This window comes from Benincasa hispida, unplaced genomic scaffold, assembly GCF_009727055.1.
Source record: "Benincasa hispida cultivar B227 unplaced genomic scaffold, ASM972705v1 Contig7, whole genome shotgun sequence".
Lineage (NCBI taxonomy): Eukaryota > Viridiplantae > Streptophyta > Magnoliopsida > Cucurbitales > Cucurbitaceae > Benincasa > Benincasa hispida.
This window is the reverse complement of record NW_024065043.1, coordinates 48,169-63,639: the sequence shown is the minus strand read 5'-3', so window position 1 is coordinate 63,639 and position 15,471 is coordinate 48,169. Positions and strand designations below refer to the sequence as shown.

The following is a 15,471-nucleotide window of genomic DNA, read 5'->3' as shown; positions in this document are numbered from 1 at the left end:
AGAAATGCATTGATCACAAATATGTATTAATTCTCTAAGCCATAATGTAATACAATATAGAGGTAGAAGAGATATGGAGGGCCAGATGGGCAATGTCTTGCGTCCATCAGATGTGTGTCAAAGCTGCTAGTGGTGCCACGGATAAGCGGTGGAGTAGTCTCTCTCAAGATCTATCTCCGAGGAGGCTCCGATCGTCACTCAGAATGGTAGGAGGAATGAAGAACTCTCAAGAATATCTCCTCACACTTTCATCATGATCACAAGGATCTGCCCTAAAGACAGAAAACCTCGGATGATCTGAAGTTGGGCTCTAAGGCTTCTATTTATAGAGTTTGATCGCCGACAGCATGAATGGTCTTTCTTTAAAATTCTACAACTAACGACGTGATGGACCTACTATGAATCTCTGCTGCTAATGGCGTGGTAGGTGAAATGTCAACATCACCTTTTGATACTCCTAAGGTATGCGTTCATACTTGGTTTCCGAAGTATCATCGAATTCCACCACCCTTGCTGTCATCCCTCTATTATGGTTATACTCTGTAGCCGCAACCTCTATGTGATGGACGCATGCGGTTAATGGCCGCAACATCTATGCGTCGAGCGTATGCGATTGCGTATGGGACGCCTCTGCGATGGTGAGATTCACCGCATGCGATCGATTCCTACATTAGTTACAAAAATAGACAATTGGACGCAAAATAACGCATAATAATTGGTTAGCCGAGATTCTCATTGCTGGTCGACGCAAGCTCGTTTTCTCATAAATTCTTAGAATAATCAACGCATATTCTTCTTATCAGCTCTCATAATTCTAAATAAAAGGCCTATAATAACGTACATTTCTGTCCGTCATCGTTGGTTCGTGTCTGGTTCGCTTGGTTTGAGCGGTTCATGGTCGGTTCAGATGCTGGGCTGTCCGGTTTGTGCGGTTCAAGACTCAGTTCACTTGTTTTAAACCGGTTGAGTTTATAACATGAAATAATACTATATTTGTTAATATTATTTTTCCTTTTAATATAATTCTGTATCTTAAACTTTCAAACTCAAAATTTGAATTATCTGAAAATATAAAAATGTTATTGTTATAATTTATACTGTTTGGATCATAGAATCCGAAAATAGTTTTTGTAAACAAAATTCAGACTGCCTACCAAACACAAGTTGGCTGAACTCACATAAAACAAAAGATGAGTTGGCCACTAGAGATATCCACGGAGTGGCACTTCAAGAAATCGAACTTCTCCCGACATCACAATTCGCCGGAAAAAGGTGGAAAATGCGTCGGGAGTTTGGTCGAAAAAATTTCATCGGGAGAGGAACTCCCGACACATGAAATAAAGGCGTCAGGAGTTGTCGAAGTACTCCCGACGCATGTATAGGGCGTCAGGAGTTCTTCAAACTACCGACGCATTATATACGACGTCGGCAGTTTGAAAAACTCCCGACGCCCTATACATTCGTTGGGAGTTCTTTGACAACTCCTGACGCCTTTGTTTCATGCGTCGGGAGTCCGAGAACTCCCGACAGGTTTTATTTGTCGAGAGTTACAGGAACTCCCAATGCAGTAAAATATGCGTGGTGAGTTCCTTCATTAGTTGAAAATTGTCTTTTAAATATTTTTAATTTTTAATTTTTTTAAATTTGATCTGAATAACCTGTAAAACATAATTAACAAACTTAAAAAGATTCAAATAATAAATAAAACAAAGAAAACGAAGTCCATACTATAACAAATAAATGAAAATTATAATATCCTAGAAAAAACAAAGACGAAACTAAATAAAAGAAATTTGTTTTCACAAATACAATAAAATAAATAAAATGAAAACAACATAATAAATACAAAGAAAAACAACGTCTGGAACATATTACTTGAACAATTGTCCAACCTCGTCTCCGAATAACATCCTACAATAAAACAAAAAATATTCAAATGTCATCATCTTTAAACATCCACAACACGTTCAAACTTCTTAAACAAAACATCCACAAATTCATAATTGCTTAACCAAACTGCATAAATAAATAAGAACACATTAGAACTTCATAAACATTCATAAACACACAAAACTCCAAGTTCAATGAAAAAACGAGTATAATCAAACTCTACCACCCCCACGACAACATGAAACCTCCCGAACATTAAAAAACACACAAAAACACACAAAAACGACAAAACGACAAAAAGCACATCGAAATCCAGCTGTTTGGCTACCATAACTGCAGGATAGCAATAATTCTTTATCATAAAGTTACTTAAGACATAATTACTTTGCTACCATAACTGCAGGATAACAACATATTAGACAACTAAATAATGTAGTAATCACCACAGGCCACATACAATAAGAAGTGCTCAGATTTTCAAATGGATTGAACCATCTGAAGCTAATCCCAAATGAACATTTCGGGGATCTAAAACAAAATGAAAAAATTCACGATCAAAATGTTTCCACCCCGTCTGCATCAGCTGGATGTCGCAATACATCTTCCGTTTCAACTCGCTTGTCTTTATGCCATCTCATATTAGAAAGCACCTTCTTTTGATGCAAACAATCGTTTTAATCTTGGTATCAATCGAAAATGATGCAATACCTTATGTGATATTTTTTTACCCTTGCCATATTAACTTTGTACCGAGACTCACCACAAACGGGGCATTGTTGCAATCTGCAAACTCTTTCCAATAAAATACATAATCATATTTGCATCCATGAATAGACTTATAACTAGGCCTAAATCACCAATTTTTGCTTGGCTTCAATAAAAGGAAGTAGGTATTACAGTGCAGGCTGGAAACGCTGCTTTTAACAATTCCAGCAACAAGTTAAACGATTTATTACCCCAGCCGTTGAAACTTTGATATGCATCAACTTTACTAAAAAGTTCAAGGACGAAAATTGCGAACAACTAGGGTATAATTCATTATGTGCTTCGGTCATTAAATCTTCGAATAAGTTCGTGGTATCTCTTTCTTGAGCATTAAGGACATTTCATTCTCAATCCTTTCTTCATTTGCATCTTTGTTTTCATTGGAACTTGTAAATATTTTATAACATTCAACATCTCATTTTCCTCGACAACATTACCCTCATATCCATTTACTTCAACATTTTGTGTATTGAATGAGTTGTATGATTTCAAAACCTCTAGATAAGTTTACTGACTCTCATGATATACTCATTCATACTATGAGGGAGATATTCTATATTTGATAGATGTCGTTCCACGATATCTATTTTTTCCCAAATTGAATTCATACAATTCTTGCATGGACATCTTATTCGTTCGGAATCATTAACATGAAACTTCGCTATATCTAAAAACTAGGATAGTCCTTCTCTATACTTCACTGATAACTTATTCCTTAATTTAATCCATTCTTTATTCATCCTTAAAACAAATATTTTTTGACCAACTTGTAATAAAAAACAATAACATGGATTAGACATTACTAACATTAATTACCAACTTTAACAACATGCTAGAAATTAAAACAATGGCTTAAATTAATTTACAAATAAGAGAAAATAAATAAAATGGATGTGCACGAACCTTGTTGAAAGCTTTGAAATAAACAACAAATTCGCAAGCAATGAAGGAGAAAGGCGGCGGTGGACGGTGGCGGAAGGGGGAAGGGCAGGCGGGGGAAGGCGGGGAGTAAGGGAAGAAAGAAAATGGGGCGGCGGGCGTGAAGGGGGGTGGTGGGTGTGAAGAGGGAGTGGCGGAGAAGAGGGAAATTGGTAGTTGTGGTTGGCTTAGGAGAACCGTTATAGAAAATCCCGACAGGTAGCTTAAGGTGTCGGGATTTCCTTAGGAACTCCCAATGCCTATTATAAAGGTCCTTATGGCAATGGGAGTTTCCAAAAAACTCCCGACGGTGCTTTATGGCGTCAGGAAACATCCTGTTTCCCGACGATCGAGCTCCCAACGATCGATTTAGGTGTCGGAGGAGCTCATTTTTTCTATAATGCAGGCCGGGGCCAAGGATGTCATTCCCTATCCCCATCCCCGCTCTCTATTTCATTCCCCATCCTCGCAAAATTGCCCAATAAATAATCAAATTTGAAATTTAAATGTAATATTTAGATAATAAAATAATACATAACATTAGATAACTATACTACATTAATATATGGAAATTAATCGCGGTGGCGACAGGGAACAGAGCAGGGGCAGGGGTGGGGATGGGGAATGTCCCACTCCCTCCCCCATTCTAGATGGGTGGGGCCCGGGTCCCCGTCCCCGTGGAGAAATTGAACATCTCTATTGATCACTAAATACACTCTTAGTAACTTAAATTATTCGAATTATTTAATTGACTTAGCTAGACTACCTTTTTATTCAGGGTGTTTTAATTAATGTGGATACTATTCAACCCAAATAATTGAACATCTAGGTTAATTAGAAAATTAATTAACACGTTAGGGCATGTAGCTTGGGTCTCTTAAGCATATATGAGCTAAGATTCAAACAAGCCAGCATGACATGATTTTATAAGTTCTATGGTCAACCAAGTTAATTAAATCCATTGGCTAGATCCTTTAACCAAATGGAACTACAATTTTATATTTCTCTTTTACAATTATGCTATTTAATTTTCATTGCAATCAAAACAATCAAAAACTCTCACCTTGTGACCATTCGAATTCATAAATTAGCTAAAATATCTCAAAGTTCCATATAGAGATGACTCGTTTCTACTAATCTACGAGCTCATGAGAGTTGTTAAAAATTTATTTATTTTAGGTGCTATTTAATTTTAATTGCAATCAAAACAATCTCATAATTCCCACCTTGTGACCATTCGAATTCATAAATTAGTTAAAATATCTCAAAGTTCTATATAGAGATGACTCATTTCTACTAGTATACAAGCCTATGAGAGTGGTTATAAATTTATTTATTTTAGATCCGAACAGGCCTCGAACAAGTGAGAATGATGAGATTGAATTTTTTTCAAATACTTTTCTGCGCGTTATTTTAAGCTCTAAAGAAGCCAACTTGCCGCAGCTTCATTTTCTTTCCACGACCAGTCCTCAATAAAATTATTCATACACAGAATGCAATGAAAAGTTTGTATTCTCGGTAGTTGACAGGGATTTTGTTTGGGCGTCATTTAATCTCAATAGCCTAAAGATCAAAAGAAAAATTTGGAAATATCAAACTACTCCTATCAATATTAGAACGTAACAACAATCATAAGTCCGAGTCGATCCTCAGGAAACCACGATTTATTTCGTTAAACCAATTTTCTAACTAGGCGATAAATTGGAGATTTTGGTGTCAAAAAGATAAATGCGTGAAATTGATATAAAAGAGTAAATGTAATCTAAAATAGAGATCTGTCTAATTTCCAAAGCGAGAGAGAGAGTTTCTCATGCAATTTATATCATGAAAATCAATAATTAAAGAAACATTATAGTCTATGCATGCATTGCTACAAAATTGATTCGACTTAATTAATCTCTACAAAAACCGACAATTAATTAAATCAAAACCAATCAATCGTCATAATTATTAATTAAGGCTAGAAAGATCATACCCTAATTAAACTGTATGCTTTTAATTCTACTGGATTCTTAGCGATCATATAGAATTAAAAATCATATGCATTAAGATTGAGGATTCAATAACACCGATTAACTGTTAGGAAAAGCCATATTCAATTAACTAAATTATTCTTCGAATCCAGATTAAATATGCATTACCAAGATTTAAGGTCAACTTATAAATCTAAGCATTCACATATAATCTTTTGCTACTGGAGTAAAATCAAGCATAGGCGAACACAAGAAAACGTGCGAGCTCGAAATTAACTAGCAGAGACATGCAATTATGATAGGGTCGTCAGTCCAACACACAAAATGCAAATCTAATTACACCAAGATTCAAAGAAAACATAGAATTGAAGAACAAGAAATTTAATCACAAAATTCTCAAGAGATTAGATATATGGCTATTGCTCAAAGAAATTAGATAAAAAAATACCTTTTAATTCATAGACAAATCCGAGATAAACATCCGATTCGTTGATTACGACCCAAAATCAAAAGAAAAACTAACCTACAAGGAAAAATAAGAAGAATGAAGATCAACCTCAGCCTCCATCAATTCAACCTCCAAATTCAGCCTTTTTTTTTACCTAAAGGCGAAGATATATATTTATAAAATAAATCACAGCGTTGCAATGTTGCCCTATGTTTGGGCCAAAGAAGAAGCACATGCAGACGACATGGGAAACGTTACTCCAATCGGAGCATCTCAATGCTATTGGCAGCGTTGCAAGTGTTAGACCTAGGTAAGGGATGAGTGTTGCGACGCTGAAGCAGGGCCATTTTGGTCTTTTTGCTCTTTTAAAGTCCGAATGCTCAAATCAACTCTAATTTGCTTCAAATTAACTCCGTTCAACTCCAAATACTCGGTCCTACCTCTTGATTGTTCGGTAACTACAAAATAAGGCAATAAATACATAAAATCTATTAGCAAGCCTGAATTAAGTTGGAATAATAATTTTTTTTGTAAAGCTATCCGTAGTCAAAAGAATGAAATCGAAGGCAGTTGGCTTTAAAATTGATGGTAAAATAGAAAAGGAAGCATTAGTATGAATTGATTGTTGAAGCTTATTATAGTAAACCAACCACTACCATTATTTTTTATTCTTTACTTTTTTTGGCAATTTAATGCAATAAACTACAGTTGGGTTGATTTTCTTGCTCGTACGTTACATTATTTTCTCTCTACATTTAATTCTAATGCTCAATCCAAACGGTATACTTTACGCCTGAGTAACTAACTGATTAGAATGCTATTAATACTCATAGGGCATATATGAGTTAGATTGGATTAGGTAGAATCAATTTTTTAAGAGTTGTCTGTCATTGTAACACCCATACCTACTAATGCCATGTTTTCATCGCTCAACAATAACTTTCGCGGTTCACTTGTAGAGAGTTTTCTAGCATAATATGACTAACAATACAAAAAATTTAGGGCGTTCAATGGAAAGCTATTGATGAAGCAAGTGCCAATGTCAATATTATTGTTCCTCTCTTCCTCGTTATATCCTTCTACTTTTACCTATTTTCTTCTACTACCTATATGATATGATATATTTTATGTTATATATACTATATATATCATATGGCATAGTGCAAAGTCGACATTTTCGTGCCCCCTTTAGACCACTCTCTTAAAATTGTGTGTAGTAAATCACTGAATTTGACAGTTTGTTTTTGGTCATATTTGATTTTCTTAAAATAAATAAATAAAAATTAGTCTTGTATTGCACAAGACATTTAAAAGTGTTATAAGGTTTATATATATATATATAGGAAGGGTTTTGAGTGTAAAGGCATTAAGTTTTGTTTGGGAGACGAATTTATTAGTGAAAGATGTGGAGGACTTAAGTTGGGAAGGGAGAGGAATGAGAATAATTTGTCAAGTACAAACAATTTCATTGGAAGGCAAACATGGGAATTTATCCTGATGCAGGGACACCTCAAGAACGAGCTCAAGTTGAAGCTGCACGTCTAAATTTTTACCAAAAATCGAAATAAAATCCAATGTAGTAGTGATTTGCTTTGGAGATTTCAGGTCATTTTCTTTTTTGTTCTTCCATCTATGATTGTCATAACAATATAATTGCATAATTTTGATTATCTTGGAAGATGCAGTTTTTAGGAGAGAAAAATTTCAAACAAACAATTCCAAAAGTGGTAGTTGAAGAAGGAAATGGAGAATCATGAAGAAGGAAACTGTTAAAAATGGCATTGAAAAGAGCGGCAACTTTCTTTGTAGCCTTACAAAGCGACCATGGCCATTGGCCTGCGGAAAATGCTGGCCCTTTATTCTGTCTACCTCCTTTGGTAACTGTAATTCATTTAATTCATAGTCTTTAATGATTTGGAAATGTATATACTTTCTACATTTTAACATATATATATTTTTTTTTTTTTTTTTTTTCGAGGAAAGGTATTTACACTGTACATCCATCACAAGAGATCTTAATACTGTATTTTCAAAAGAGCATCAAAAGGAAATTCTCCACTATGTTTATTGTCATCAGGTGAAAACTAATTAGAATTAGTTTTAACTGATTTCAACTAATGAAATAAAAAGTTTTTGTTATTAAGTACGATCTTTTGGATTGGTAATTGACGTCTTTATCCGTTGAATGAATGGAAATAGAATGAAGATGGTGGATGGGGACTACACATTGTGGGAGAAAGTTGCATGCTTTGCACTGTCCTAAACTACATTGCATTGCGTTTGCTTGGGGAAGGAGTAGACAAGGATGGTTGTGCTAAAGCAAGGAAGTGGATTCTTGACCATGGAGGTGCTCTTTACATACCTTCTTGGGGAAAGATTTGGCTTGCAGTGAGTAGTATAGTATTTAATTTCTACCTACGTAAATATTATTATTTTTTTCTTGTGATTTGTATTAAATGGAGTAATTTTAATATGATTATATAGATTTTGGGGGTGTATGAATGGGAGGGAACAAACCCAATGCCACCAGAAGTTTGGATGTTTGGATCAGAAAAAGTGGCTATGAATCCAGGAGCACTTTTGTGCTATAGTCGATTGACATATCTTCCAATGTCATACTTATATGGGAAGCGCTTTGTGGGGCCTCTCACTCCTCTCATTTTACAACTACGACAAGAAATCTATATTCAACTTTACGCCAACATCAAATGGTGTCCATCAAGACATTACTGTGCAAAGGTAATTATTTAATACTATAGTTATGCAGAGGAATAATTTTCAATAATATTTTATTCGATATGGAATTCTAATCATACAATAAATTGTTTGCCCTTAATACTATAGGAGGATAAATGCTTTGAGCGTCCACTGATTCAAAAGTTAGCTTGGGATGTTCTTCAATATCTGGGAGAACCAATTCTCAACAGTAGAGTATTTAAAAGAGTTCGAAATCGTGCCATCCAAATAAACAAGCGCCACATTGATTATGAAGATCATTGCAGTCGTTATATCACAATTGGATGTGTGGAAAAGGTTTTGTTCCTAACTAACGTGGTTGTCGATTACTGCAATTAATATAAGAGTTAATAATACTTTGTTTTATAACCTAAGGTTTATTCGTTTTGTTATCCACCTTTTAGGGATATTTTCAAATTCTAAGTGATATGTTATAGAAACCAAAAAGTAGGTTTTCAAAAACTATATAATTTTTTATTTTATTTTAGAGTTTGGTTAAAAATTCGAAATCATGGTAAGAAATTGAGAGAGAAAAATATAATTTTCAAAAACAAAACAAAATATAACAAATGGTTATTGGAGGAATGTAAATAAGTATTAATTATATTGACATAGTAACGGGCTAATAAACATGCAGTCATTATGCATGATTGCTTGCTGGACAGACGACCCTAATGGTGAAGCTTACAAGAAACATCTTGCTAGAGTCAAAGATTACTTATGGGTTAGTGAAGATGGAATGAAGATGCAAGTTAGTATATTATTCCTTAATTATTATTTTTGTTCTTGTATTTATGGTTTTCGCTGATTTTGATACCTATCCTTTAAAATATTATTTTGGTTCCTACACTTTCAACTTTAGTTCGTCATGATCTTTCAAATGATTACAAAATAGTATCGAAATCTATTTTTTTTATTCAACAATATCATAGTTAAACATATATATTTCTCATATATATATCATTCTCATTTGACGGTGAGAAGGGCATTAATGGAAGCCAATCTTGGGATGTTGCTTTTTCCATTCAAGCAATTCTTGCCACTAATCTTCATGATGAATTCTCAGACACATTAAAAAGAGGGCATGACTTCATTAAAAAATCACAGGTACATATGTTACTAATAATAATGAGTTTGATTAATTTAGAGAAATATCTGTAAATTTTATTTGCCTTCCTTTCACTTTCCTTTTGATATAATATAAAAAGATCAAAGAGAATCCTGACGGGAATTTCAAAAGAATGTATCGTCACATATCAAAAGGAGGATGGACATTCACTGATCAAGACAATGGATGGCAAGTTTCTGATTGTACAACAGAAAATTTGATGGTAATTATTAATAATGTTCACTAATTTTGTTAACATGTATAAATTTAAAATTTTTTAATGATTTATTAATCTATAATATACATAATGTTTCAGTGTTGTTTGATATTATCAACAATATCTCCAAACATTGTGGGGGATCCTATGGAACCAGAATGTTTTTTTGATGCTGTCAACTTAGTACTTTCCTTACAGGTATTAATTGTAAATCAAAATATTTTGAATTATAGTTTTTTAAAATGGAGATGTTTAGATTGAAAAAAAGAAAACAAAATTATTTGAGTGATGGGGCTTTTTATTGAAGAGCGAAAAAATAAAATATGGACACTAATACTCAATCTTCTATTGATTTCTTTTTCAACATTATTTTGACAAAAATTACAATACCACTATATATATAGTCTCACAAAGTGTCTCACTAAATTTCTTCAATAAATCACTAATAAAAGCAAATGAAAGGGATTACAATAATTAAGATAGAATTTCAAAAATTTGATCTTCCAAACTCTATAGGTCACACATTTAATTTGGACATCGTTTGATCTTCTAAATGCCTACTAAAAACCGTCCAAAAACCTGACAATTTGAGTTTAATGCTCAACATAGATTAAGTTTGTTTATATAATTGATGGTCTCTACCATTAAACAATGTCATATTATTATTATTTTCTTTTATCATGATATGATTTCATCTAATGCAGTTAAACAACATAAACTATTGAATTTTTGTTCTTAATTAAATAGGCAAAAAATGGTGGAATGGCAGTTTGGGAGCCAACTGGTACTTTACCTGCATGGTTAGAGGTACACATATAATTTATGAGATATATATAAAATTTCTCACACCAAAAGAAAAATAATAATAATAATAATAAAAGGATTTTTAATTAATTCTCTTTTTTTTTAATACTACATTTCAGCAACTAAATCCAGTGGAATTCATGGAATACACAGTACTGGAGCGTGAGTATGTAAAATAATTCATATGGTTATTATTTGAAAAAAAAAAATATTACAGGTCTGTTTAGATTGCCAGCAAAAATAATTTTTTCTAAAACTGTATTTACTTTTGAACATTTTTTTTATAAACATTGTTGGAATCAAAATATTCATAAGTTACGTTAAAAGTGTTTTTATATATACAAGTTTATTTTTTCGTTTGTTCTACAGACAAAAGTTATTATAAATATCAAATTACTATAAAAGACATGAACTTTAAATTTATATTTAAAAGACCATTGTTAGTGATTAGTAGAGTCGTTGTCATTAGTGGTTCTCGACGATGATGTGATAGGTGGACGATGAATCACCATCGACAGTAAGGCAGTGATGGTCATTGACGATTGTTGCTAGTAGGAGATGGCGCTGGTTGTTGACAACGACGATCTTAGTTGGTGGTTGCAAACCTAAGGGTACTGAGGAGACTATAGTCATGAAGGGTTTCCGACATTAAGTGGCTATCGAAGTCATAGAGAAGTAAAATGTGAGGACATTTTGGTATCATTTTTATATATCATGAAGCTTTGAAGTAATGCTTAATTAAACACTCATTTAAAAAATATATATATATTAGGATTCAAGTGATTCACTCAAAACATGGTTTATTGATCGATCAAACTCATTTGATAAGAAGTTACGTCATTTTAAGTGGTTATCAAACCGTAAAAATTCTATAAAAATGGCTTTTTGTTTTTTTCAAAATTAAACTGAAAAGGCAATCTAAACAAACCGGTAGAATGCAATTTTATCTCTTGTAAATTAAACTGTTGTTTAATAAATGAAATTACAAAAATTAGATGTGTAGAATGCACATCTTCAGCAATACAAGCTCTACTGCTATTTAAGAAGCTATTTCCAAGCCACAGGAAGAAAGAGATTGATAATTTTATAGAAAAAGCGACAAATTACATCAAAAAAATGCAGAAAGAAGATGGATCATGGTATGGAAATTGGGGAATATGTCACATTTATGGTACATATTTTGCCATAAAAGGATTAGCAGCAGCAGGAAACACTTATGAAAATTGCTTGGCAATGACAAAAGCTGTGGATTTTCTACTTAAAATTCAATGTGAAGATGGTGGATGGGGAGAGAGCCACATTTCCACTTTAAAAAATAAATATATTCCTCTTCCAGGCAATACTTCCAATCTAGTTCAAACTTCTTTTGCTTTAATGGGTTTAATCCATGCCCAACAGGTTTGTTTTTACTTTCTTTATTTTTCTTCAAACCATACCGTATAATCAAATATACATATAAAAGTAAGTATGAGATTAATAATGGTTGCAGGCAAGGAGGGATCCAACTCCTCTCCATCGTGCTGCTAAGCTGCTAATTAACTCTCAATTGGAAGATGGTGATTACCCTCAACAGGTGGGTTCATTATTAATTAGCATTCCATTTTAATTTTAATAGCTAATTGTTTGTTATTAATTAATTCTCATGTATTGAGGTTGTTTATATTGCAGGAAATAATAGGAGTTTTCATGAACACTTGCATGCTAAATTATGCACTATACAGAAATGTATTTCCCATATGGGCACTTGCAGAGTATTATAATTTTGTTTCCTTGCCTTAAACCGCTACATTCTAGATTTGTGGTAAAAATATTTATGTGTTGGATAATTGTATTGTGTGTCACCACAATAAATTATTTACAAATATGATCATTTTAAAAATTTTATTGTTCTACTATCATTTTAAATACATTTTTTTTATAGCATAGGAAGGCAATGCATAAATTTACCTTCTTTTTCTAATCTTAGCTTTTCATATGAGGTACTTAGGAGACTTTACCCTATAATGACGAAGAATGTTAGTTCTCAAGGCAACGCGAGCCCTCGTTATAAGTGGAACAATCCAAGAAGAGGAGCCCCCGATATCTAACCTAAATATTGGCTAATGGCTCCCAACATTGAAAAATTGGCAACTTTTTCTGAAATCAATAATACATTTGTTCTTATTTGACGTACAAAAATTTATAAATGTCTATAATGGATTCTCCATCCAAGCCAGATTGAAAAAACTTCTGAATCTTACAAACCAAATAAATAAGAATTTTCACTATAGTTAGTCAAACACCAAAGAAAGGATTTAGTAGGTGGTAAAATGTAAATTAAGTTTTGTAAACTTAATTAATGAACATTTAAGATATGACGTCTAAGGCCAACCATGAAAAAGGGAGGGGAAATTTTGGGCTAAAAACCTATTGAAAGTGGCGATGCAGCGCCCTAAGGGTGTTTTGACCTGAGGCTTTATTTTAAATGATGTTTTTTATTCTATTATTCTATTGTGTTGTTTTGAGCATGGATTGATCTTTAGTTTGTTGTTGATGTTTGGAATTTTTTAATAAATATACAATAGCATTCTAATCTATCAGTGTAAAATATTTTGATCAACTGGCCATTGATCGAATGTGCATGGGTTAAATCTTCAATTTGATATAGAGGGTTTTTAGTTGGACATGGTCGGTTTGGTTTGTTGGATTTTATGCTTTAAGGGATGGTTTGTGATTTTGTAAATGATTTATTAATAAAATAATTTGTTATTTGATTTTTTTTATAATTGCATAACTAAAATCCAAGGTTAATAGATAGATTAATGTTATTAGCTAAATTAATAGATTAATCATTTCGCGGTCTGGTCATATACAAATTCTTTGTATATGATACCTCCACTCACATGTCTCCATGAACGATTAAGATAAAATCGTTTATAATAAGGCATCCAACCTTATCCATATGCTACAAATCATTTAGGTTATTACTTAAACATGATCTATCTGCATGTCAGCTACATATATGTTTAAGTTACATAAAATAACTTTGGATCTTAGTTTCATTTTATAACACCATTCATAATAGTGACGTACATTTCACTAAAATGACTGTAGGTGACATAATCTGAATCTTAAGTGACTTGTGAACTCCTTTCTATGAAGGCAGTCCTTTGATTTATATGAGTGAAAGTGACCAGATCACCGACTCAATAAGCCTACCATCTTGGAGATTCGACTGATTTGGGAGCTGACAACACAGCTACACAAGACGGAATTCATTCATTCCCTAGTATCTGGTAAGTAGATAAATTGCTCTCTTGAGAACTGATTCTGGGGCTTGAACAATATGGCGCCACACCCTCTCTTAGCCCGAGAGGAGTATTGCCATTGTTGGACTATGGCTTATTGTTCATTAGAGGGATTAGGGACGCCACACCCTCTCTTGGCCCAAGAGAAGTAGTTTGATGTAACTATATGGGTAAAACTGTAATTTTGGTCCAGCTATACTTACGAGTAATTTGTGAAGGGTCATCGTGCTGTTGACTAGATATATTAAATGGGCATGGAAATATATCTGTAGTGCAAAGATTCAGCTGTCGATCTTTAGTAGAGTGACCCACAATTAATGGATGTTAAATAATTTGATTAAAGAATTTTAATTAATTATTCAAGTACCATTGAAGTTTCAATATACAGGTTCATAAAGTCCCCTCTGTAGCTCAACTAGGATTATTGAGAATTAATTTTGGATTAATTTGAATTATTTAAATTAATTGAGGGAATTTATTATATGCGATATAATTACTTTAACATAATTATATATGATATAATTAATATAATGTATTTGATACATTATAATATAAAGTTTAATTGAGAGGAAATAAATATATGAATATGATTTAAATATTGATTATATGAATGAGATTCATATAATTAAATTTATTATAAATGTGATTTATATTAAATACGTACGTATAAGAAAAATAGAATTGTGGGTTATATTGTATTTGATACAATAAAAACTATATGTTATGTGATATAGCATATAGTTTTTTATATATATAATAATAAATTAGTTATTAAATTAAATTTATTAATTTAATGTAAAATTTCAAAATTAAAGGGGCCTCCCATCAATTTTATCTCATTAGACGGGGAATATGGGTTGTTTTGTTTTGTTTTGATTTTTTTTTTTTTCTTTTTTGGGTGATGTTCAACTTTTTCCCAGAAGGTCTTAGTTTATTCTCTAGAAAAAACATATAGAACACTCCCTACAACAAATCTCTTCTCTCTCTCTTCTCTCTCTTCTCTTTCCCTCTTCCAAAATTACAGGGCCCACACACTTCTAAGAAATTATCATCCCAAAAGAGAATACTCACTAGTGGTGTTGGCCATTTTGGATCGTGACTGATCGAGGAGGAATTTTGTGAAGAAATTGGTTTCTTCAAGGGTACTTATTTCTCCCAACCATTTCTCTATTTTTTTCGTAAAGTTGCATGCCGTAAATTCTTCATTGATGCATAATTGTATGTTCTGTAATGTCATTTTTCTGTGAAAATAAAAATTGGATCATTCCCCACTTCTGCTACGTACTTCACAATTCTTCAATTAGTATCAAAACGTAGTTTTGGTC

At 32.8% G+C, this 15,471-nt stretch overlaps 1 protein-coding gene across 1 annotated transcript; it reads left to right on the top strand.

Moving 5' to 3' along the window:
- The first annotated feature begins 7,460 nt into the window (after positions 1-7,460).
- Positions 7,461-12,734, top strand: LOC120069943 (beta-amyrin synthase-like). The gene is made up of 15 exons (XM_039021785.1): positions 7,461-7,599; positions 7,680-7,896; positions 8,007-8,071; positions 8,194-8,382; positions 8,479-8,733; positions 8,839-9,027; positions 9,368-9,481; positions 9,715-9,837; positions 9,939-10,061; positions 10,155-10,253; positions 10,803-10,862; positions 10,979-11,025; positions 11,855-12,257; positions 12,349-12,432; positions 12,528-12,734. The coding sequence occupies exons 2-15, from the start codon at positions 7,770-7,772 to the stop codon at positions 12,636-12,638; spliced, it is 1,989 nt and encodes a 662-aa protein (XP_038877713.1). The 5' UTR covers positions 7,461-7,599; positions 7,680-7,769; the 3' UTR covers positions 12,639-12,734.
- The last annotated feature ends 2,737 nt before the right edge of the window (positions 12,735-15,471 follow it).